This window comes from Nansenia antarctica (genome assembly GCF_963989245.1).
Source record: "Nansenia antarctica genome assembly, chromosome: 4".
In the NCBI taxonomy this organism is placed as follows: Eukaryota; Metazoa; Chordata; class Actinopteri; order Argentiniformes; family Microstomatidae; genus Nansenia; species Nansenia antarctica.
Window position 1 is genome coordinate 1,855,940 of NC_137689.1, and position 25,000 is coordinate 1,880,939.

Consider the following 25,000-nt stretch of genomic DNA (forward strand, 5'->3'; position numbering starts at 1 on the left):
ATACCTGTCACCTGTCACTTTGGTGTATGACGAGGTGTGTGTTCAGGCACAGCAGGGAGGTGTCAGTTGTTTACAGGGACGAAGGCAATATCCATATTTAGCATTAACAAAGGTCTCACATCAAGCCCAGAAGATATTAATAAAGACTTTAAAATAGGTTATTTTTGTGCACAACCATATTTACACCATTTACTGACACTTAATGCATCTACTCTAGGTCTCTCTTTATAAGAGCATTTGCAAAACGACAACTGTGATTGTTGTAAACTAGGATACAGTGGAAATTCACATGGTTGTATCCTTACTAGATTAGAGTATAGATTAGGACATCACATTAGATTAGATTCAACTTTATTGTCATCGCAGAGTACAAGTACTATACAACGAAATGCAGTTTAGCATCCAACCAAAAGTGCAAATAGTGATACAAGGGCATGATATGACTAGAACAAGAATGGTAGTGATGGGTAACTATGTAATATACAGTATGTGCAGAGGTGGTAATGTAAATAGTAACCCATTCTTAAAGGGGATTAAACAACTACTGTATCTCCAAGACGCACAGCCAGTAGGATGAAGGGCCTAGACTACAGGAAGCGTCTATTGATCATATCTAGGAAAAGTCATGAAAGGAGGGTCCTGAAATTTCATCGAGTGCAAAGATATAAAATGTTTCTTTACTCCCCGGTCTTATGACCCCACCCATGGCTGTTCTAGTGTTAATGACCCCACCCATGGCTGTTCTAGTGTTAATGACCCCACCCATGGCTGTTCTAGTGTTAATGACCCCACCCATGGCTGTTCTAGTGTTAATGACCCCACCCATGGCTGTTCTAGTGTTAATGACCCCACCCATGGCTGTTCTAGTGTTAATGACCCCACCCATGGCTGTTCTAGTGTTAATGACCCCACCCATGGCTGTTCTAGTGTTAATGACCCCACCCATGGCTGTTCTAGTGTTAATGACCCCACCCATGGCTGTTCTAGTGTTAATGACCCCACCCATGGCTGTTCTAGTGTTAATGACCCCACCCATGGCTGTTCTAGTGTTAATGACCCCACCCATGGCTGTTCTAGTGTTAATGACCCCACCCATGGCTGTTCTAGTGTTAATGACCCCACCCATGGCTGTTCTAGTGTTAATGACCCCACCCATGGCTGTTCTAGTGTTAATGACCCCACCCATGGCTGTTCTAGTGTTAATGACCCCACCCATGGCTGTTCTAGTGTTAATGACCCCACCCATGGCTGTTCTAGTGTTAATGACCCCACCCATGGCTGTTCTAGTGTTAATGACCCCACCCATGGCTGTTCTAGTGTTAATGACCCCACCCATGGCTGTTCTAGTGTTAAATGACCCCACCCATGGCTGTTCTAGTGTTAATGACCCCACCCATGGCTGTTCTAGTGTTAATGACCCCACCCATGGCTGTTCTAGTGTTAATGACCCCACCCATGGCTGTTCTAGTGTTAATGACCCCACCCATGGCTGTTCTAGTGTTAATGACCCCACCCACGGCTGTTCTAGTGTTAATGACCCCACCCATGGCTGTTCTAGTGTTAAAGGGGATTAATTTTTATTAATTTAATAATTTTGCCATTTAGCAGACGCTTTTAGACCCAGCGACTTACAATTACGAATTACAGGGACATTCCCCCTGGAGTAACTGAGGGCTAAGTGCCTTACTCAAGGACACACTAGTGGTGGTGTGGCTTCAGGCGGGATTTGAACTCACAACCTTCCGATCACAAGTCCAACTCACTATCCACTAGACCACCACTACCCCTGAACTACTGTATCTCCAGTCCAAGACGCACAGCCAGTAGGATGAAGGGCCTAGAAGACAGGAAGAGGCTATTGCATCCATACAGGATCATCTGTCATATCTATTAGTTGTAAAGAAGAAAGGAGATTAGAGAAAGGAAGCCATGGGGGATTTCAGAGATGCAGCCAGGCATAGAGAGACTGGAGGGGGTTTACAGGAAGCAGGAAGCAAGACCACGACACGCAGGGTCAAGCAGGGTCAAACAGGGTCAAACAGGGTCATTCAGGGTCATTCAGGGTCAAACAGGGTCATTCAGGGTCAAACAGGGTCATTCAGGGTCAAACAGGGTCAAACAGGGTCAAACAGGGTCAAACAGGGTCAAACAGGGTCATTCAGGGTCATTCAGGGTCGTTCACACAAACACCATCACTACAAGATTCACTGGGAGTGAGTGGGGAATAAAGGCCAAACTGCCCAATGCTTCGCTGACACCTCCAGTCACACACACACACACACACACACACACACACACACACACACGACTATGAGACAGTCCATCCCGTGTGAGGCCAAACGGTAAGCTGCTTCAATAGCAGCAGAACACATTTTGTGTTTGTCTGTGTGTGTGTGTGTGTGTGTGTGATTGTGTGTGACAGGACCACTTTTCTGTTTAAAAGTCGATACAGCAAACACTCTAAACTGCCATATCACTGCTATATCACTGCTGTATTCTGCTATAAACTGCTATATCACTGCTATATTCTGCTATGTCACTGCTATATTCTGCTATAAACTGCTATCTTCTGTCAGCAAGCTGTGGACAGAGACAGACACAGAGACAGACACAGAGACAGACACAGAGACAGACACAGAGCTGATGCAGTGAGAGGGCAGAGACAGCTAGCTGTATGCTACGTAGCATTCGCACGTTCAGAACATGAACAACTTAAGCCTCAACCTTAAATTACTCTAACGCTCCCAAAAAGCAAGACATCATTTCCATCTGACTGCCCTGAGAACATTGATTCCATCACAGAACGTGATGGGACACTGAGACAGCAACACAACTCATTACTGCTAAAAGAAAACAATAAATAAACCTGGCGGTCGAGTCAATACCGACACCGATCGATTTGCCAGTTCATATAAAACTAATCTGGCAAAAAGTATCATCTACTGATGGACATACTAGCTATCTAGACAGCTACAGTACGGCTCTCACCTACGACTGACCTCCTTCTCCCCCATCGCCCTACCCGTACCCTCCGATCCTCATCCACTGTTCCCTCGAAACTCAAAGGTTTCGGAGACCGTGCTTTCTCACGAGCTGCACCCCGCCTCTGGAACTCTCTCCCTCAACCACTCAGAGACTCTCCCTCACTCTCCACTTTTAAATCCCACCTCAAAACCTACCTGTTCTCCCATGCATACAACCTCCCCTACCCCTAACCATCTTCCCTAACCCTGCCACCCCCCCTCCCCCCCTGGACATGCATACAACCTTCCCTACCCCTAACCATCTCCCCTAACCCTGCCACTCCCCTCCCTCCCCCCCTGGACATGCATACAACCTCCCCTACCCCTAACCATCTCCCCTAACCCTGCCACCCCCCCTCTCCCCCTGGACATGCATACAACCTTCCCTACCCCTAACCATCTCCCCGAACCCTGCCACCCCCCTCCCTCCCCCCCTGGACATGCATACAACCTTCCCTACCCCTAACCATCTCCCCGAACCCTGCCACTCCCCTCCCTCCCCCCCTGGACATGCATACAACCTTCCCTACCCCTAACCATCTCCCCTAACCCTGCCACCCCCCCTCCCCCCTGGACATGCATACAACCTTCCCTACCCCTAACCATCTCCCCTAACTATGCCACCCCCCCCTCCCCCCCTGGACATGCATACAACCTCCCCTACCCCTAACCATCTCCCCTAACCCTGCCACCCCCTCCCCCCCCCTGGACATTGCTGTGTTAACTGTTCCCTGTGCCTGTTCGTTAACTCTGTGTTCTATGTGCTCATGTTATCTGTTGTTAACTCTGTGTTCTATGTGCTCATGTTATCTGTTGTTAACTCTGTGTTCTATGTGCTCATGTTATCTGTTGTACTTCCTGGTTAGAAGAACAGAGGCCTACCTTCTACTTCCTGGTTAGAGATGAACAGAACACAATCCTAAAAACAAACACTTTTACCCCTCCACCGTTCTTACTGTACTGAAGCACATGCCATTGGCTACTTTTCAATCAAAAAAGTCCATTGCATTTACATTTATATTTTTGGCATTTAACAGACGCCTCAATCCACGTCGTAGCAGGAAAAGTAATCTAGCTAAGGCCGGCAGCCATTGGCAGTCATCGTACATCGTTTTTGTAGATACTGGAGAAACGGTATAAGGTGGAAAGCAGGTGTATCTGGAGTCACAGTGCAGGGAGGTAGTAGATGTCTCATATAGAATGATGATGATCTTAAATTGAAAGTGTAATATAGCATTGAATAACATTCATTTCTTCTTTGCCTACCTTGTACTTCCTGGTTAGAGGTGAACAGTAGTTACAGTAGTAAGGAGCAGAGGCCTACCTTGTACTTCCCAGGGTCCTCCATGGCCTCCCCCTCCCGCAGCCAGCTGACGGAGGGCTTGGGGCTGCCGTACGCCGTGCAGGTCAGCGTGATGCTGCCGCCCTCCTTGGCCTCGACATACTGCGGGGGCGTGTCCGTGAACGTGGGAGGAGCTATGGAGGGGAGGGGCAGAGAGAGGTCAGGGGTGAGGATGGTGTTGTACTGTATGAGGACACTGGATGTTACAACGGCCTCTCATTCACCCATTCACACACACATTCACACACCAATGGCGGCCAAGCTACCATGCAAGGCGCCGGCCCGCTCATTGGGAGCAATTTGGGGTTCAGTGTCTTGCCCAAGGGCACTTCGACATCTTGCCAGCCGGGGCTCGAACCGCCGATCTACCAACCTTTCGATCATTAGACACCGGCTCTACCTCCTGCGCCATAGACACCCTTCCAATGTCAGTGATAATTTGCAGACTGCCCTGTGTACTAGGACTAGAGTGGCTGCCCTGTGTGTCTGACTGGGAAAGGGCAGAGCTGGCAGAAGCACAACCGCAGTGCAGTGCATTGTGGGGACAGCTGTCTTGGCTGTCTCCTTTGGCGTTTTCAAGAAGAAAAGCAAAGTAATGAGCCCCGATAATGGCTGCTTCAGATGAACTGTGTGCCTTTAAGAGGCCTTGGAGATGAAACACATCGCGGAACATTTGTAGATGTGGAAACATCAGAATCGCTTTTATTACATCTTACCGTACACAAGAGACAAATGACTTGGCTTTGGTTCTTCAACATTGACATTGTAGCATTCAGATACAAAAAAACACCATAATAATAAGTAATGTAAGTAAGTAAAAAAGTAACCCAACATTGATAAAGTAATACATATTACCAGATGGTTTTGCAGTGGCTTCAATAGTGCAAAAATGCTGTGCAGAGTGCAATGATATGAAATGCAATATAACACAACACAGTATGGTAAGTAAGTAAGTAAGTAAGTAAAGCTTTATTTATATAGCACCTTTCATACAAGAAATGCAGCGCTTTACAACAGGAATAAGAACATAAAGTGAATATAAAAACATATACAAGCATAGAATGAATATAAAAGCAGGGGAAAACAGTCAAAAGAAAAGGTAAAGATTTACATTTCTTACACACTATGTGCTTTGCGTGAGTTTAGAATGATAAGGTTCTATCTCCGTTTAGGGCAGTTCAGAGATAATGGGCCCTATTATGCACTTCATAAGTCTTAAGCAATAAGACGAGGCGGTAGATCTAAACTTAAGACGTGGAGGCGTGGTCAAGGCCACTTTGCTATTCATAGCTTTCATGTGACGTCACAGCATAGTGGAAACGCCCACCTGACGGGCAAAAGGCACTTTTTGCGGGCAAAACCCACGGGCAAAACCCACTTTTTGCGGGTTAATAACTTTGATTTCCCGTGGGTTAGGAAAATAATTCCAACGTGTCCGGATAGAGTAGAAGACAGGGAATCCAACACTATTTGAATGGAGTCGATCCTCCACTCCTATCACCGTGGACACAGCAAGGAGCGAATTCCCGGATATAAATATTCCCTCGCCTCGCTGACAGCGGGAGTTGGGAGTTTCGTCCAGCAGCCGGTGAATGCCCGGTTGATCGAGTTTCATATTAAAAGTATATCTTCTCGGGGTGTCAGCGCGGTGGTTAAGGGCTCAAAATGACCGTATACTGATGGTGAATTTAGCAATAATAGTCTTATGTTTGTACCACCTCCATAACCGGTGTTATTCACGGGAAAAGCCGGTCAAGGAGGCACCCTTTGCAGGTCAATAACTTTGATTCTCCGGGGGTTAGGAAAATAATTCCAACGTGTCCGGATAGAGTAGAAGACAGGGAATCCAACACTATTTGAATGGTGTCAATCCTCCACTCCTATCACCGTCGTGTATCTTGATAGTTCTTCATGAGTGAGGTGGTCTAAATAGTAGGCAGCCATGTTGAGCGATGTTGCTATGATACTTTTTGCCCGTCAGGTTGGTGGTTGCTAGGGAAGAAACCACGTGACTGAAAGCTATGAATTATGCGTGCGGTAGTGGGCGCCTAAAACCCGGCGCTAAGCAAAGAAATTAGTCATGGGTGTGTTTTGGGCGTCTTCTCAATCAACCCAATCAGCGTGCCAGGTGCCATTCCCTTTAAGAACCGGCTGCGTTGAGTCATTAGCGCTATGCTATTATGGAAGTCCTAAGAAGGAGGTCAGCGCGCTTCTCTGCAGAAGAAAGTAACAAGCTCGTGCATGATTATTTTCTGCTTGTGAGTTGAGAAGTATTACAGAGGGGTCGCTGGAAGACTGCAGGAATGACAGATGTTGATGTCATTATATTACGCACGGCATGCTCGTACTGTATGTGCACAGTATACGGAGGCAACATACTGTACAGCGCTGGCCTCTCCCTTCTGAAATAAAGCATTTATACTGTGACCGTAATTGACGTCTTGCCGTGGAGCCACGTGCGTGTTCATGTGTGCCCACATGCATGCGCAAACCGCGGAGGCGCGCTCATGTTTCAAAACGTGCATGAAGTCTAAACTTAAGAACTTTTCAAACCACTTCTTAGCGCTAGGAGCAAAGTCAGATCGCATAATAGCAGGGGCGCCTAGTGCACTTCATTAACATATGAACACTCCCACAATGAGTAATATATGCACGGGAGTATTACGTCTTATGTGTGGGCGCCTATCGACACCTGCATAATAGCAGTAGCGCGTATGAAGCGCATAATAAGGGTGGCGGTAGGTCTTAACCTGGCGGTGCGTCTTAATTAAGACTTAAGACGGCAAGTTAAGAAGTGCATAATAGGGCCCATTGAGCGTCAACGTTTTTACATTCCATTACGTTTTGTGAGATGGAACCTTTGTATTTTATGAATTACTAACTCAAAATGTCAACATTTTAAAAATAACACCACACATTAATAAACACCTAATGGATCAGATTATGTAAATAAAACTCAATTTTGACTAAAATGGAGATAGAACCTTACAATTCCAACGTCACGATTGTTTTAGCGCCCCTTGTGAGAGGAGGCACGCCAATATAGGACCTCCACCGGACTGCAGTCCTGCCGTGGACGCTACCCTACTCGCAATGACCTACACTTCTCACTCGGTTCGCATGGAATTTCAACCTCCAGGACACCGTCCCTTCCTGAAGTCTGGTTACCCCTTAATATCCAGGACTACTCTAAGGGTTAGGATCAGGGTTAATGATGTTGCGGTCAGACAGGGAACCCAAGTGCAGACACAGACCAGAGACTGATTGAAGTAAATAAGGTATATTTATTTACGGGGTTAGGCAGAGAATGGTCATAGGGCAAGCGGGGGGTCAAGCAGGGGGAGTAGTCGGCAGGCAGGCAGGGGGTAGGCAGGAAGGGTAGTCGGCAGGCAGGCAGGGGGTTAGGCAGGAGGAGTAGTCGTTAGGCAGGCAGGCAGGGGTCAGACTGGTAGGACAGGCAGGCAGGAGGGCAGGCAGGGCAGGCAGGTAGGAGGGCAGGTAGGGCAGTTAGGCAGGAGGTTAGGTAGGGCAGGCAGGTAGGAGGGCAGGCAGGGCAGTTAGGCAGGAGGGCAGGCAGGGCAGGCAGGTAGGAGGGCAGGCAGGGCAGTTAGGCAGGAGGGCAGGCAGGGCAGGCAGGTAGGAGGGCAGGTAGGGCAGGCAGGAGGAAAGGTAGGGCAGGCAGGTAGCAGGAGTCAGGCTGAACGGACTGCAGGCCCAGGGAATAAGGGTTGAGGGTACAAAGCAGACTGACTGAACAGAATTCTAGTAAGTTAGTCCAATGGTATCCAAGTAATCCTGTAGTGTGCTTGTCTTGTGTCTTGTGTTTTCTTCCCGTGTATTTCTCCAGGAGCCTGATTGCTTGGAGGAAGTAGCTGTTCGACATCCTCTGGGTTTTAGCCCCGAGGCTACGGTACAGTTTCCCTGGGTTTTAGCCCCGAGGCTACGGTACAGTTTCCCTGGGTTTTAGCCCCGAGGCTACGGTACAGTTTCCCTGGGTTTTAGCCCCGAGGCTACGGTACAGTTTCCCTGGGTTTTAGCCCCGAGGCTACGGTACAGTTTCCCTGACAGCAGTAGCTCCAACAGTTTCTGATTGGGGAGGCTAGGGTCCTTAATAATCCTGAGGGCGTTTCTGACACACCGGTCCTTGTAGGAGTCGTGGACGGAGGGAAGCTCACATCGACTGGTCCTCTCAGCTGTCTGCACTACCCTTTGCAGCGCTTTGCGGTTTTGGGCCAGGAACTTGATGCTGTTGACCCTCCCCAGTAAACAAAGAGTCCAAAAGACGTCCTCAGGGAAGCCGGAATGTGGGTTCAGATGACGTCTGGACGTCCTAGAAAGACGTCATCTGGACGTCCTAGAAAGACGTCATCTGGACGTCCTAGAAAGACGTCATCTGGACGTCCTAGAAAGACGTCATCTGAACCCACATTCCGGCTTCCCTGAGGACGTCTTTTGGACTCTTTGTTTACTGGGTCTCCACAGCAGACCTGTTGATGGTGGTGGTGTCTGCTGCCTGCCTCTTCTTCCTGAAGTCCACCACCACCAGCTCCTTGGCTCTCCATTCAGGATCACCCCCCCGGAAGACTTCATTACTGAAGGAAAGTTGAAATGTTGAAGCTCGTTCGATGTTTGCTACAGAACTGGGAGAATGTAGTCTGGTCAGGCGAGACAAAGTCCGAACTTTTCACCAACAATACGTTATGTCTGGAGGAGAAATGGGTCTGCATAATTATGAACCTAAAACAAACATACCGGTACTCTCAATTGGTTCGAGAGGAAGAAAAGGTGTTGGACTGGCCCAGTAAATCTCCAGACTTAAATCCAACAGGAAGATTGTGGAAAGGAACTGAGGATCAAGATTCACCGGCGGGCTCGCCAGAATCTTATTGATTGATGTAAAGACCGTCTGTGTTGAAGAATGGGCCAGAATCCCACCTGCATCACTGTGAGAGATTAGGTTGTTTTGTACAGGAAGCGTCTTGAAGCCGCCATTGGACACAAAGGCTTCTCCACCAGTTAGGATGTTCGATATTGTTTTTTCCTGTGTAATTCCCCCTTTATTGCACATAACAGTTTTTTGTTACAATTTCTTCAGCTGTGTAGTTTTATTAAGTCAATACCAACGTCTGGTCTAAACTTCATGTGAACAGCCGCAATGGAAATATGTATTGAATTAAAAAAACGTTGATGTGCTGAATACTTATTTCCTCCACGGTAAATGCTGGGCTGATGAGAAATCTACCCTCCCACAAATAATCTTAGTGAGCCAGTGAAATGGATCAGTTCATTATTCCCTGACATACAAATGGAGGCCATGCGAGTTCAAACGCTATCTGTGAGGTTGCTTGTAGTTACCTGTGCCAGAGAGCCACTCACTCTGTCATCAACGGGCGCTCCAAGTGCACATCTCTGGGTGTTTATGGCCACTTAGTTTATATCAGCCGATAGATAGAGAGAGACAGAGAGAGAGAGACACAGAGAGAGAGACAGAGAGAGAGAGAGAGACAGAGAGAGAGAGACAGAGAGAGAGAGAGAGAGAGAGAGAGAGAGAGAGAGAGAGAGAGAGAGAGAGAGAGAGAGAGAGAGAGAGAGATAGCACTGGCCCCTTCTCCTAACTCCTCTGGGCACTTTCACTGTGAATAATCTCTCTCTCTCTCTCTCTGTCTCTGTCTCTCTCTCTTTGCTTCTTTCTTTTTGCTAAAGCAGAGCTTTCCTCAAAGGGGAACAAGGCTGTAACTGCCTTTCTCTTCAGTGTTCATTAGTATTATAACAGAGGTATTATATATATATATACTGTATACTATGGGACTTTTAACTATAATCACTCCGCTGCACAGATGTTCTACTAAATGACCGTTAATTACACTACATGTTTGTGTTCAGGTTACTAGGCAACAGTCCATTTGAAGTTCAGTTATACTGATATTCAGTATAACAGCACTCCCTCTTGTGTGATATTGCTTAAATCAATCAAACTTTATTTATAATATAAATATAGCCATAGTTACACATTGATTGGAACTCCATGTGCTGAACATAAAAACAACAGTAAGTTAAACAATTTAAAAGAGGAACATGAAAACGAATAAATAAAACACAACACAATAAAACAAGAAACAGGAGATAAGAAATAGATACAATACAAGAACAACAACAAACAACAAACAGAAGATAAGATAAGAAATAAGTGGAGTAGCAGTGCAAGTTGAGATAAACACCAGATAAAAGCCAGGCTAACGGTGTTTGAAGCTTCCTCTTAAAGATATCCACCCTCTCTGCCTCCCTCACGTCCTCCGGCAAGCCGTTCTACAGTCTGGGGCCTTTTAGTGGCCTCACCTAGGGTCTTAGACTGGACCCCTGGCACAACCAACAGACCGTAGAGGATATACACACATTCACATAAGGAGACAGACAGTATGCTACTCTGGATCCTGACAAACACATAAGAAAACATTAATCTAAGATGTGTTGACTGGCAACCTCTGTTACTGGTCTAATGCAATGGAGATTAACTTTCCATACTTTTCTTTACACACACACACACACACAACCGCACACAACCGCGCACACACACACACAACCGCGCGCACACACACACACAACCGCACACAACCACACGCACACAACCGCGCACACACGCACACACACACACACACGCACAAACGCACACACACACACACACATACACCCACACTCACACATCCACACACCCACACAACCACACGCACACACACACACACACATTTCCAATATGAATGTAGATCATCCATTAGGGGAGTTGTGAAGCTTATTGCTTTGCTGTAGCTTCAGATGTACATTGTTAATTGTTAATTGTTAATTGGACTACCGACAGTATCTCTCAGAACTAATTATCCTAACGGCAGGGGAAAGAAAACACTGAGCATTATGGGTAAGATAAAAAGTACTTGTCCACGGCAGTTACAGCGAGGATCAGGCAATGATTGGAATTAACATCATTGTGTATTTCAATAGTCTACAGCTCTATTCAACGGTTTCATGGTCGAAATTAGATTATTTATTTCCTGTCATTATTTTTGGGGGTCATTCTGGGGTATTGTGTTTGTGTGCGGATTGATGGCAAATGATTTTAATTAAGTCTATAACACAACAAATTGTCGAAAAAGTGAAGGGATCTGAATACTTCCTGAAGGTACATGACAGCTGCTGGTGGAAACACTGAATGGGAGAAAAGTGACTCCAGTGCAGCCACAGCTACAAACGCTGCTAACAGCTAGCGGCTGTGAGGGAAACTGTAAGAATCATGTGGGAAAACAATAGGACACAGAGGACTAGAGAAGTTCCAGGTTAATTATGTCTCACTAAGATTTTAACACTAGAACAGCCGTGTCTATGTTACCTACTATAAGAGCCGCCTCGGGGTTCAAATGACCATAGTCTTTACAATGGGAAGCTGCTACTTACACACAACGACCACTAGTTAGCCGGCTTGTAAATTAGCCCGCCTCCTAAACAGAAAAACTGCAAAATTATCTTCATACTAGCTTATCCTTTGAAAATGTAAGGATACTGGGTGGTAGAACGCACATGTCTAGGAAAAGTCATGAAAGGAGGGTCCTGAAATTTGATCGAGTGCAAAGATATAAACATTTATTCACTCACAGTGAATGGGCCGGGCCGTGGAGCTTAATAACCATCTGCTCCATGATAGGCTCACTATAACAGCGGAGCCCTCCCGGCGTCTCAAGTCGAGACACCCATTTGAGCCAGGATGGGCGGATTATATGTGGCGCGCGGAGTGGGAGGCTAACACCTCCAAACTCCGCGACCACATCCCAGTCGCCGGCGCTGAGCCCCTCGGGATGGACTTGCCAAGGCTATCCTGGGTGAGGCTCAATCGTCTCCGGACCGGCGTCGGCCGTTTCCGCTCATCAATGCACAGATGGGTCTTGGCCCCAAATGCGTCGTGCGAGTGTGGAGCAGAGGACCAAACCGCAGACCATATTATCCTGGATTGCCCGGTGTACCACCCACCCAACGGGATGCATGGTCTGTCGGTATTAGATGACGAGACGATGACGTGGCTTCTGGAGGGGTGTCCAGAAATATAGCCCGGGTGAGCCCCTCAACCAGGTGGTAAAAGGGTAGCCCCTCGGCCCCGAGCCTGGTGGAGTGGAGAGGAAAAACAACTACCCATACGCCGAAGAAGATTCACTCACAGGGTCAAATGACCCCTCATGACTGATGCAGTACGCAGACATCAGGACTACTATTGCTGCTGCAATACAGCCTGCCTATCACATGTGAGCTACTGGCCTATCACAGCCTGCCTATCACAGCCTGCCTATCACAGCCTGCCTATCACATGTGAGCTACTCAATACAGCCTGCCTATCACATGTGCTGCAATACAGCCTGCCTATCACATGTGAGCTACTGGCCTATCACATGTGATGCAATACAGCCTGCCTATCACATGTGAGCTACTGGCTGTGTATTACACACTATCAGTGTGTATGATGCCTATCACATGTGAGCTACTGGCCTGCCTATCACATACAGCCTGCCTATCACATGTGAGCTACTGTACAGCCTTCCTATCACATGTGAGCTACAGCCTGCCTATCACATGTGAGCTACTGGCTGTGTATCAGTGTGTATCAGTGTGTATCAGTGTGTATGAGTGTGTATCAGTGTGTATCAGTGTGTTAGGCCTGTGTGTATCAGTGTGTATCAGTGTGTATGAGTGTGTATCAGTGTGTATCAGTGTGTATCAGTGTGTATCAGTGTGTATCAGTGTGTAAAGGTAGCCACCACCCACAGTCAAACACATGACATCATCTAGGTCACAGTGATCCAGGGGGAATCCTGCCTGGCGTTCTACTACAACGAACACACCTGGCCCAGTCATGTTAATGCAGCCAATTAAGAGCCTTCCATATCTGCCCATCCCCCCCCCCCCCCCCCCACCACTGCACAACTACTCACCCTGCTACAGAAGGGCTTCAGATAGATGTGTGTGTCCCTGAACTACAACTGATATTCTGGAGTGAATCGTCATAAATATGGATCATGTTGCAAGCTCATGTTCATTTCTAGGAATGCGTGTGGATTGTGGAATGATCAGATCAGGTTTGGCTTTTTTTTTTTCTCTGCTTTTTTGTGTTTGTTCCAATGCAAACAGGATAAATAAACATGGGAATACCAAAGCATTTGTAATTGCAGCAGTTTTCTGGGAGAAGTGGTGGATTATCTGACAGATAGAAGTTCAGGGGTGTCAATGTTTTTGTCCCTGACTGTAGGTCAACGTGTCTAGCTAAGCACCTGAAACATAACAATGCCTTGTCACACCTGCACGCTAATGTATTAACCTGAGTGACCAGTGTGTTTCTGTTCTTTCTACAAACACATTATAAAGTTATGATAAAGTCCTTAACAGCAACCCAGCCAAAAGGCAGGGAGGTCATCAAGCATTCTACCAGTGTAACCAGAAAGCAACTATCCTTCATTCACGTTCTACCACCTGGGTGGATGACACAAGACACGAATGAGTGCAGTTGAAAGGCAACGCCACTTTACCTGCAGTAATCCACTGAGTAGACAGGAACAGACTTACAGGAGAAATAAGAAAAAAGAAAAAATCGGTTCCATCTGTTGTGCCGAGTTCATGAGGAGGTCACTGCCATGCCCAGATGGGACACCTTCCTCTCCTCTTCTTCTGTTTCTGTTACCACACTGGCAGAGCAGCCCCCCCCCCAGCCACACTCCAGAAAGACAGAATACTTTTAGGGTAATCGCTGTTCATAGGGCCAGCTCTGACAGAACGCTCCTTCTCTCTCCCTCCCCCTCCCCCCCCCCTCTCTCTCTCTCTCTCTCTCTCTCTCTCTCTCTCTCTCTCTCTCTCTCTCTCTCTCTCTCTCTCTCTCTCTCTCTCTCTCTCTCTCTCTCTCTCTCTCTCTCTCTCTCTCTCTCTCTCTCTCTCTCTCTCTCTCTGTCTCTGTCTCTCTCTCTCTCTCTCTCTCTCTCTCTCTCTCTCTCTCTCTCTCTCTCTCTCTCTCTCTCTCTCTCTCTCTCTCTCTCTCTCTCTCTTAATCCTCTTGTCTTTGTGATTCCCCTGAAGTTTCTATTCTACTGCCGGTGACAGAATGGATGGGTGGGAGAAAGAGAGAGAGAGACAGAATGGATGGGTGGGAGAAAGAGAGAGAGAGAGACAGAATGGATGGGTGGGAGAAAGAGAGAGAGACAGAATGGATGGGTGGGAGAAAGAGAGAGAGAGACAGAATGGATGGGTGGGAGAAAGAGAGAGAGAGACAGAATGGATGGGTGGGAGAAAGAGAGAGAGAGACAGAATGGATGAGTGGGAGAAAGAGAGAGAGAGACAGAATGGATGGGTGGGAGAAAGAGAGAGAGAGACAGAATGGATGGGTGGGAGAAAGAGAGAGAGAGACAGAATGGATGGGTGGGAGAAAGAGAGAGAGAGACAGAATGGATGGGTGGGAGAAAGAGAGAGAGAGACAGAATGGATGGGTGGGAGAAAGAGAGAGAGACAGAATGGATGGGTGGGAGAAAGAGAGAGAGAGAGACAGAATGGATGGGTGGGAGAAAGAGAGAGAGAGAGAGACAGAATGGATGGGTGGGAGAAAGAGAGAGAGAGACAGAATGGATGGGTGGGAGAAAGAGAGAGAGAGACAGAATGGATGGGTGGGAGAAAGAGAGAGAGAGACAGAATGGATGGGTGGGAGAAAGAGAGAGAGAGACAGAATGGATGGGTGGGAGAAAGAGAGAGAGAGACAGAATGGATGGGTGGGAGAAAGAGAGAGAGAGACAGAATGGATGGGTGGGAGAAAGAGAGAGAGAGACAGAATGGATGGGTGGGAGAAAGAGAGAGAGAGACAGAATGGATGGGTGGGAGAAAGAGAGAGAGAGACAGAATGGATGGGTGGGAGAAAGAGAGAGAGAGACAGAATGGATGGGTGGGAGAAAGAGAGAGAGAGACAGAATGGATGGGTGGGAGAAAGAGAGAGAGAGACAGAATGGATGGGTGGGAGAAAGAGAGAGAGAGACAGAATGGATGGGTGGGAGAAAGAGAGAGAGAGAGACAGAATGGATGGGTGGGAGAAAGAGAGAGAGAGACAGAATGGATGGGTGGGAGAAAGAGAGAGAGAGACAGAATGGATGGGTGGGAGAAAGAGAGAGAGAGACAGAATGGATGGGTGGGAGAAAGAGAGAGAGAGACAGAGAGTGGGGAGGGGGGGGGGGGGTTGGGTACACCTACACTACTGTAAGTGGACTGAGAGTGGACCATTAAAGCGTTGCCAGTACAGCAGCAGACTCTACATCAGGCCTAGTGGGCTTCAGTCCAGAACCACTAAACTGGCTTAAACTGGACACACAGAGCTGTGGTTATAATCTGCCTAGCAGACCACCATCTGCACCACGGCCCCCTGTCTGTGTAGGTGTGTGTGTGTGTGTGTGTATGTGTGTGTGGCTGTGTGTGTGTGTGTGTGTGTATGTGTGTGTGGCTGTGTGTGTGTGTGTGTGTGTGTGGCTGTGTGTCTGTCTGTCTGTCTGTGTGTCTGTGTGTGTGTGCGTGCGTGCGTCCGTCCGTGTGTGTGTATGTGGTTGTGTGTGTGTGTGTGTGGTTGTGGCCACACTGCACCTGAAGCCCGTACTAAAGGAGTCTGTCTGATTGGGGAGTTAAGGGCTGATCCAAGCCCAGTGGGGCTTCAGAAGAGATGACCTCATTTCTCCATCACTCCCTCTCCTCCTCCCTATTCTTCTTGTTCTCTCTCTACGGCTACTATCTGACGGAGATGTAGACTAGAGAAACAGAGAGAGACACGTTTTGTTATGTCTCTCATTTGCTTGGCAAACACTGAAGGCGTGCTCATCCACAGACCACATAAGGAGAGGCGTTGTGTTTTAACTCTAGAAGCCTCGGGCCCTTGTTACTAATCACACTACCCAGACTGAGTTCTGTGTTTTGGTCTAGTTTTTTGGTCCGCAAGTAGGCATCCGAATTAATGATCTGACTTATCTTTCGAAAAGTGTAAACAAATTTCAGCGTTGTTGAAAATCAATGACACATCGCTAGTCAACTAACACAGCTTGTTTTGTGAGCCTGCTAACAATGTATAGTAGTGTTGTAGTTAACTAGGTAACAATGTAAAGTAGTGTTGTAGTTAACTAGGTAACAATGTAAAGTAGTGTTCTAGTTAACTAGGTAACAATGTAAAGTAGTGTTGTAGTTAACTAGGTAACAATGTAAAGTAGTGTTGTAGTTAACTAGGTAACAATGTAAAGTAGTGTTCTAGTTAACTAGGTAACAATGTAAAGTAGTGTTGTAGTTAACTAGGTAACAATGTAAAGTAGTGTTCTAGTTAACTAGGTAACAATGTAAAGTAGTGTTGTAGTTAACTAGGTAACAATGTAAAGTAGTGTTCTAGTTAACTAGGTAAGAATGTAAAGTAGTGTTGTAGTTAACTAGGTAACAATGTAAAGTAGTGTTCTAGTTAACTAGGTAACAATGTAAAGTAGTGTTCTAGTTAACTAGGTAACAATGTAAAGTAGTGTTCTAGTTAACTAGCTAACAATGTAAAGTAGTGTCGTGTATTCTTATTGGTTATGAATCAAAGAACAGTTAGTTTAAGACAATTTAATCAGACAGATATATACATTACATGCGTTCCCCATGGACTTCGGCTGGAAAGAGAACGCTCTCTCCCTCTGTCCCCGTTTCCTTCCAGAGGGGAGGGGCCAGCGTGTGTGTGTGTCTTTGCCCAACCCCCAGGTCTCTGATAGCTGGTCCAGGGGCCATCTGTTAATGATCAGTGTGTGTGTGTGTGTGTGTGTTTAAAATATACTACATATTCATACATAGATCATACATACTACAGAAATATACGACACATCCCCCCTCGGACCACCCAGAGGGTGTTCCGAAACTAAACTACCATAAAACAAAAACAAAAACACAAAACCCCACAAAACATCCCAAAAAAAAAAAAAAAAAAAAAAATTAAATAAAATAAAAAAAATAAAATAAACAACAACAGACAGAAAAACTACACCAACACACAACACAAGAAGCACAATAACACAGACCAACCCAGGACCAGTATTAGGAACCAAAGATATCATAAACAAAAAATAGAAAACAACCAATAATAAAAAGAATTTTGAAAATAACAATCACAATTAAACTAAACACAGTTCATCATGCACAAATCAATACAGCAACTTCCAACGACCGATGTTTTCTTTGTCCTTGAAGCGTCAGGGTCAGAGGTTACTAGCACTTGTACCCAGTTGGAGAACAGCCTTTACCGCTGTCTCAGATTGATAACACTTTCATAGGCAGGAGCTTCCATTTTCGTTGCGCTAGGAACAGAACCTCTCTCCTAGCTTTGTATAACCACCACATCACTTCTCAACTGACCTCAATCACACGATATAGAAACAACAAACAATACACAAATAATGACATTCAGTTATCATAACACATAATTCTCCAACAGTAAGCATAGAACAAAGGGAAAGCATTAATGCATAGATCTTCACCTCAGGTGAGGACTAGTCTTCTGAAAAGTTCATTAACGTGGACTGAGTGACTGATTTTCCAAAAACAGTCAATGAGGCCCTGCCTCCTAAGAAAGTCAAAAATCATGTCTGCTATAATAGGTGCTCCTATCTTAGCAAAATAAGTTTCCCATGCCCCTAAGACCGTTTCCAGCCATGCTATCATCTGCTGTCCATTCCCGTCGTTCCCTTTGATCTGCTGCTTCACTACCCTATTCATAGTCTTTAATCTTTTCCTAACTGGTCGTCGTCCGTCAGTGTCATTGAGGTTCAGGCAGCCGCCTGGTCCCCTCCCACGCTGATCAAGGTCTGGGGAGTCGCCCTCAGCATCATCTGAAGCATGGTGCAGGCACTCGCCAGCATCCCCAGTAGCACAGGTGTCCAGGCTTTGGACACTCCCAGGCTGGACCTCCAGACTGTCAACACTCTCTGCTTCGTTGGTTTCTGGTTCATTGGCATCTGGACAGCTTTCCACTGTCCCCTCGGTTTCAGGCACTGCCGGTAATGTCACTGGCTGTAACACTGGCATTGCCACTGGCTCTGGCAACACCACAGCATCTCCTCGTAGCTCCTCCTTCTCAGGTTCTCTGGGGACCTCGGCACCTGTTGGCACAACATCCTGCCTACTCTGTACATCCACCCCCCTGTCCACCACCCGTGGCCCTATTGGGGTAGGGATATGCCCAGACACCACTGGTGTACCCACTCTGATGTTGTTTCTCCAACAGACCCCACATTGACCTAAAGCATGGTCAATCTGTTCCATCAAATATGGACTCCAAAACCCATATTTCTTGGTGATCTTGCGTCTTACCTCCCCCCTAGCCACATGTGCTAATCCATGGGCTTCCTGTATTAACATGCCTAATAAATCTGAGGGTGCTACAACCAACCCCTCATGATTCCTCCATAGACCTGTGTCATCCTGACTTGCCCCCCTTGCTAGCCAAACGTTCTTGTCTAACGTAGTTACTCTACTCTGTAACATCAATAAATCCTCAAGTGTGACCATGCCCTGTAATTGCTTTTCATGTGTGACCAGAAGACCTTTACCTGCCTTGTCTGCTCCTGTAATGGCTTTGGCTGCATCTTCTGCAGCCCTGTTACCTTGTGTGACATGTGATGAGTCAGACCTGTGTGCGGCACACTTCACTATGGCTAATTCCTTTGGCTTCATCATGGCTTGTAACAGCTTCATGATCTGTGCGTGATGCTGTATAGGCGTACCATCAGTTCTCTTAAAACCCCGCCCCCTCCATACAGCTCCATTAAAATGACAAACATTATGTGCATAGGCAGAGTCGGTGTACACTGTCACTCTCCGTCCGGTTCCCAAGTTGCATGCTTCTGTGAGGGCAATCAATTCAGCCAACTGAGCCGAGCAAGGCTGAGGAACTGCCTCAGCCTGTTCTACAATAAACTTTGAATTCTGTGCTTTAACTAAGGAATACCCAGCGCACAAAGTTTCTCCTACCCCGTAACAAGACCCATCAACCCAATATTCTATATCAGCTCCCTTTAAAGGCAAAGCTTGTAGGTCTGTTCTATGCTTAATCACTCTGGCTGTCGATGGAATCTGAGCACCGGATGGCATCGTCACCTGACAGCCGTCAGGTGTGCATTTTACTGTACAGTTCAATTGGCATAGAGCATCTCTCCCTAGCAGCCCTGTTGGCGTGTGTTCTGACACAAGTGTTGACAGAGTTGCTCTCTGTCCCTTGTACTCTAAGTCTACAAGCTCAGTTGTAGGAATCAGCTGTTTAATTCCCTCAAATCCGATTGTCTTCACATATTCTCTAGACATAGGGAGGTGCGTGGCACCTTCAGGCTTCTTTGTCACCACCAGCTGGCACCTCCCACTCGGATCTTCCGGGCACCCCTATAGGCCAGCTGCTGGGCCTCCGTAAGGGTTCATCACTCCTGGAGCAGGTGTAGTAGGGGGCCAATATCCTCCTCCTTGGCTCCCCCCTGCGCCCCCCTGGGGCCTGTTGCAGCAGGCACAGGCTAGATGTCCATTCTGGTCGCATTGGCATGGTTCTAGCATCTCCTTCCCTGCTGCTGTCCATCCCCCTGGTGGTGGTCCTTGGCCAGGCTGTGTGTACATCTGGTATGGAACCGCTTGCACCCCTGGTGGCCCTTGTGGGTATGGATACCCCCCTTGTGGCCCCTGTGGGTAGGACTGGTAAGTAGCAGGATACCCCCCTTGTGGCCCCTGTGAGTAGGACTGGTAAGTAGCAGTCTGCACTCCAGGTGGCTGTTGCTGTGGGGCTAAAGCCTGCACTCCCTCTATGTTCCTCTCGCTTTCAGTCAATTGCAAATGAGTCAATATTCTGAGGGATTCTTCGTCTCGTGCCTTCTGTATCTGAATGTTCTTTCGATATAACTCAACTTGATGAGCTACGTGGTCTATATAAACAGCTTTGTTCATGTGTCGTAGCCCCACCACTTCTGCTAGCTTATCCTTAACTGGGGTAGGAAGCCCTTCTTGTATTTTTTCCCTGATTATGGATTTTTCTAAGGGGTTATCTTCAGCGTCTTTCCCTGTCACACTTCTCCATTGAGAGTGCACACGGGCAACATAACCCCTGGGATTCTCATCCCCCCCCAGTGGCTTCACAATGATATTGTCTGGGTGAATGTGAGTAGGGTAGGTCTCTCTGATTGCTTTCCACAGCCTGCCTCTGTTTGCTGCGAAGAGCTCTGGATCATAAACTGATGTATTGATATATCTATGAAGTCCTGCCTTCATCAATATTTCCTGCATTGTATCCAATCCTGCAATAAAAGCTAAGAGTCTTTTCAGGTCTCCCATCGCGGCCTGCGTTCCTGTCAGTATCACGTCGACCTCTCGCGTCCACGAATGTCCTCCCTCTTGAAGAACGGGGAGTTTCTCGATCACTTCAGACAGATCTGTATGATGCCACGGATGATATTCCATCTTGTTACCCCGAATCAGCACTGGACAGTTCTTTAATGTATTTGATGACATTCGGTGACAATCTCCCTCTTTCTCCGGGCGTCTTCTCCCACCTTTCCTTTCGGCTGTGGCTATCATCTTCCTGACCTGCGCGTTGTAGCCTCCATCTGCATTGTCGTCATCACTTGAGTCTTCACTGCCATCTTCGCTGTCATCTTCCTCGTCACTCCTGTCGTCCCCTTTTCCCCTTGGCTCCTTCTTCTTCTGGGAATGATCCTCCAGTGCCTTAGCATATGGAGGGGGACTGGAGGCAGGGCACAGGTCTGGGGATGAAATGTTCAATTTCTGTTCCAGTGTTCTGGCCAATTCTTTTTTCTTTTCCGGTTCCATCTGAGCTATTTTCTGTCCCTCTACCTTAAAGAGGTCTAAGATGTCTAATTCTAACTTGCGTTTCTCTGACCTATCTTTCCCTTTCTGATTTGCCTTGTGTACAGTGATAAGTATCTCCAATGTTGCAATTAATTGTAAATTAAGGCTGCCCTCTTTCGGCCACGGCTGTTCAATGTATGCCCAACGGCTATTCCATTTCGTTGACATTTTGCTAATTTCCCTAACAAGAGGATTCATTTTTTCCACTATAGCCATAGGGGATAACGTAGCCAACATTCCACGATGTTCACTAATATCTTTTAACAGCTTCGTGGAATTCGACCCCATTCTACTTGCTCAATATGCTGACAATATTCTATATTAGATAAGGTGTACGCTTCTTACAACCCACCTTCCTATTGTCTTGTTTGCTAAACAAATGCTAGTCCAATATAACTGTATTAACCGTCCCCACAAAACCCTGCAACTCAGAATAACAGATTTGCCTCTTGTGTATGTCAGTGCAGTATTAACTTAAATCTAATCTCTGTGTAAGTACTTTATACTTAAATGTGTTTCCTAATTGTTTATGAATATGTGTCACTTAATTACTCATTCAATACTAATTACAGTTCTGGTCAACACAATTATTAAATCACAAAGGCTGATCAACACCTAAGTATTCACCGATCCACAAAAACCCTTTTACTGCTCAACTATCAAATATGTACTATTCTGCTATTCCTTAATCAAACACTGTGGAAATGACCTAACTAAAATAAAATATGTAAATTACAAATATTAATTACAACCTGTAAATAAATCGACTTGTTATTTGGAAAAGAATGAATGATTAATTATTAATTACAATCTGTAAAGAAATCGACTTGTTAAGTGAAAGGAATGAATGATTAGTTAGAATTATTCATTGACACTTCATTGATGTAAACCTGTGAAGTCAATTAGCTATTATCAACATATCATTAGATTGTCACAAAACAATTGATCAAAGTTTTGTGAAAACAGAGAAATAAAATGATCTGAATAATTAATTCAATCAATTTGTAATTAATTAAATTAATTAAAGTAATGTAATACATTACAATCATCTATAACCATCTATTTATTAATGTATCAGACTGTTTCATCGACCTCAGCTGTATCTCCCTGAGGATTTAGTGTTTTAAAATGTCTCGTCGTATTTTGTCCAGCAGGCGGCGCCAAGCAACCGACTTGCGTATCGATTGCGCATGCGCCAGCTCTTCCACCCCCCCTTTTCTCCTTGAAACTGGAGACAAAGACAGCCTTGTATGAGAGAGGAAGGAGGAGGGGGAGGGGCTGGTCTTTGCCCCAAGATAGGTCCTCAAAACCGCTCCTGTGAAGAGATTAGTCTCACAACATCCACGACACAACAACTTCACGATTATCTTTCAATCCAGTTAGACTATTATTTATCTCATTCAAATATTCTACAATGCAGTCTCTTCACAGAGATATCTAGGCTTCTTTGTGTCCGCGTGTCTGCGCGCGTGCCCGAGCGTGCGTGTTATCGCTCCGTTTACACAGGACAACACAAATGGCGTCTACACTCCGCCGACAGTACACTGCAAATGGCCGCCCACACAATGGCGTCCCTTCAAACAGACAAAAGAGCCTCACATGTTCTCCACTGCTACAACACAAAACAGACTACCCAGTCCACCCACACTCCAACACATAAACACAACCTCACCGAATTTTACACAGACACACACTCACGATATTCCGTAATACCGCTATTAGTTACACAACTAATATCTTAACATAAAAAAGCGAATTACCAAATTCAGCCCTATATCACCAATATACCAATCTAATCGTATATTTACAAAAACGGACTTCAAAATCCGGCTCTCACCACCCACCCATCAAAGATTATGAAAAGTTTGTTTCTATTCCAACAAGATTACCGTTACACAGATTCTTTTGACTATAACTTATCTGAGATTTACAGTCTATTTTAAACACACCAATCGACTAGAGAGCGATCTCTGCAGAAACCTACCTTCTTCGTTAGATTGAAGTTTGCAAAATACTGTAAATTAAGCTATATTATCTCCGTTGCTTGCTCGCCATTACTGTCGTGTATTCTTATTGGTTATGAATCAAAGAACAGTTAGTTTAAGACAATTTAATCAGACAGATATATACATTACATGCGTTCCCCATGGACTTCGGCTGGAAAGAGAACGCTCTCTCCCTCTGTCCCCGTTTCCTTCCAGAGGGGAGGGGCCAGCGTGTGTGTGTGTCTTTGCCCAACCCCCAGGTCTCTGATAGCTGGTCCAGGGGCCATCTGTTAATGATCAGTGTGTGTGTGTGTGTGTTTAAAATATACTACATATTCATACATAGATCATACATACTACAGAAATATACGACAGTAGTGTTCTAGTTAACTAGCTAACAATGTAAAGTAGTGTTCTAGTTAACTAGGTAACAATGTAAAGTAGTGTTCTAGGTAACTAGGTAGCAGTGGGGATTAGTCACCCAATCCATTGTGTTGTTGCAGTGTTTTGGCTCGACTAGCGAGTTTGTGTCGTGATTCTCAACAACGTTGAAACGTGGATTGTCTGTCACACAGGGATGAGTAAAGCATTATCAATCATAACGAATCATGACATATCTTTTGGAGTCAGATATATCGTAATTAACTAGATGGTCATGTGACCACTTGAGGTTGTTCGATCACGTCCATGACTGTTAGAACATAACCATTGGAACGAACACGTCTGATGTTTGACCGGTCATCTATTCTTCAGTGTTCTATCTTCATATTCTATAAGTGTCACACGCACCCGTGGACCTCCGTTTGAGACCAAGAGTGTAACAGAACAGCCTCAATCTCTGGCCTCTATCAACGCTGCATGGTGCGGTCCCACGACTATTTTTTTCTGAGTGGGGCAGTCCACAGTATCTTTCATTTGAACAGATACAGTGAAGACAGACAGGAAAGTAAGGAGAAGAAGGGAGAGAGAGAAGGCATGTCAGCAGGGCATGGGCCGGATTCTAACCCCTGCCGACATGGGCTTATGTGTGTACTGTAGACCGCGGTGCTAGACCACTGGACCACCCCAGGCCACATCCCAGTACTTCCTACAGCAGCAGGGAGGCATGACATCATCTTTGTGAGAAAAAGAGTGTGTGAGGGAGTGAGAGGGAGTAGGGGAGTGTGTGTGTGTGTGTGTGCATGTGATAACATCACAAGCTTGTATCACAGGGCTGGATTAATAAACTGTGTGAGAGGCTGCAGGCTATAAAAAGCATCGGTGGCTGCGAGCCCTGCAAGAATGCAGCTGTTCACACACACACACACACACACACACACACAGACAGACAGACGCACAACTACACACACACACACACAGACAGACGCACAACTACACACACACCTACGCACATACACGCACACACACACGAGAGAGAGGAACGGAGGGAGAAAGACACACACACACACAGACACACATAGACACACAAAGACACACACACCTACACACACCTACGCACACGCACCTATACACATACCCCTACGCACATACACGCACACACACACAGAGAGAGAGGGAGAGAGAGGAACGGAGGGAGGGAGAAAGACACACACACACACACACACACACACACACAGGTGAAATCTAATTGGCAGTTTTAAGGGTTGAACTGGTGGCTTCTGAAGCAAGCCCAGCTGGACCCAGTCAGAACAGCCAGAGGCTAGCCTAGGCCATACCTGTCAACATTGGGATTTGAAAATAATAATATA

The 25,000-nt window shown here is 46.2% G+C and overlaps 1 protein-coding gene across 1 annotated transcript in view; it reads right to left on the reverse strand.

Moving 5' to 3' along the window:
* The window catches only part of igsf9bb (immunoglobulin superfamily, member 9Bb), a gene marked incomplete at both ends in the record, with an annotated part of 196,027 nt that overhangs the window by 60,427 nt on the left and 110,600 nt on the right, over positions 1–25,000 (reverse strand). Inside the window, 1 exon segment of the mRNA XM_080528752.1 lies at positions 4,348–4,499. Coding sequence (XP_080384878.1) covers positions 4,348–4,499 — 152 coding nt within the window.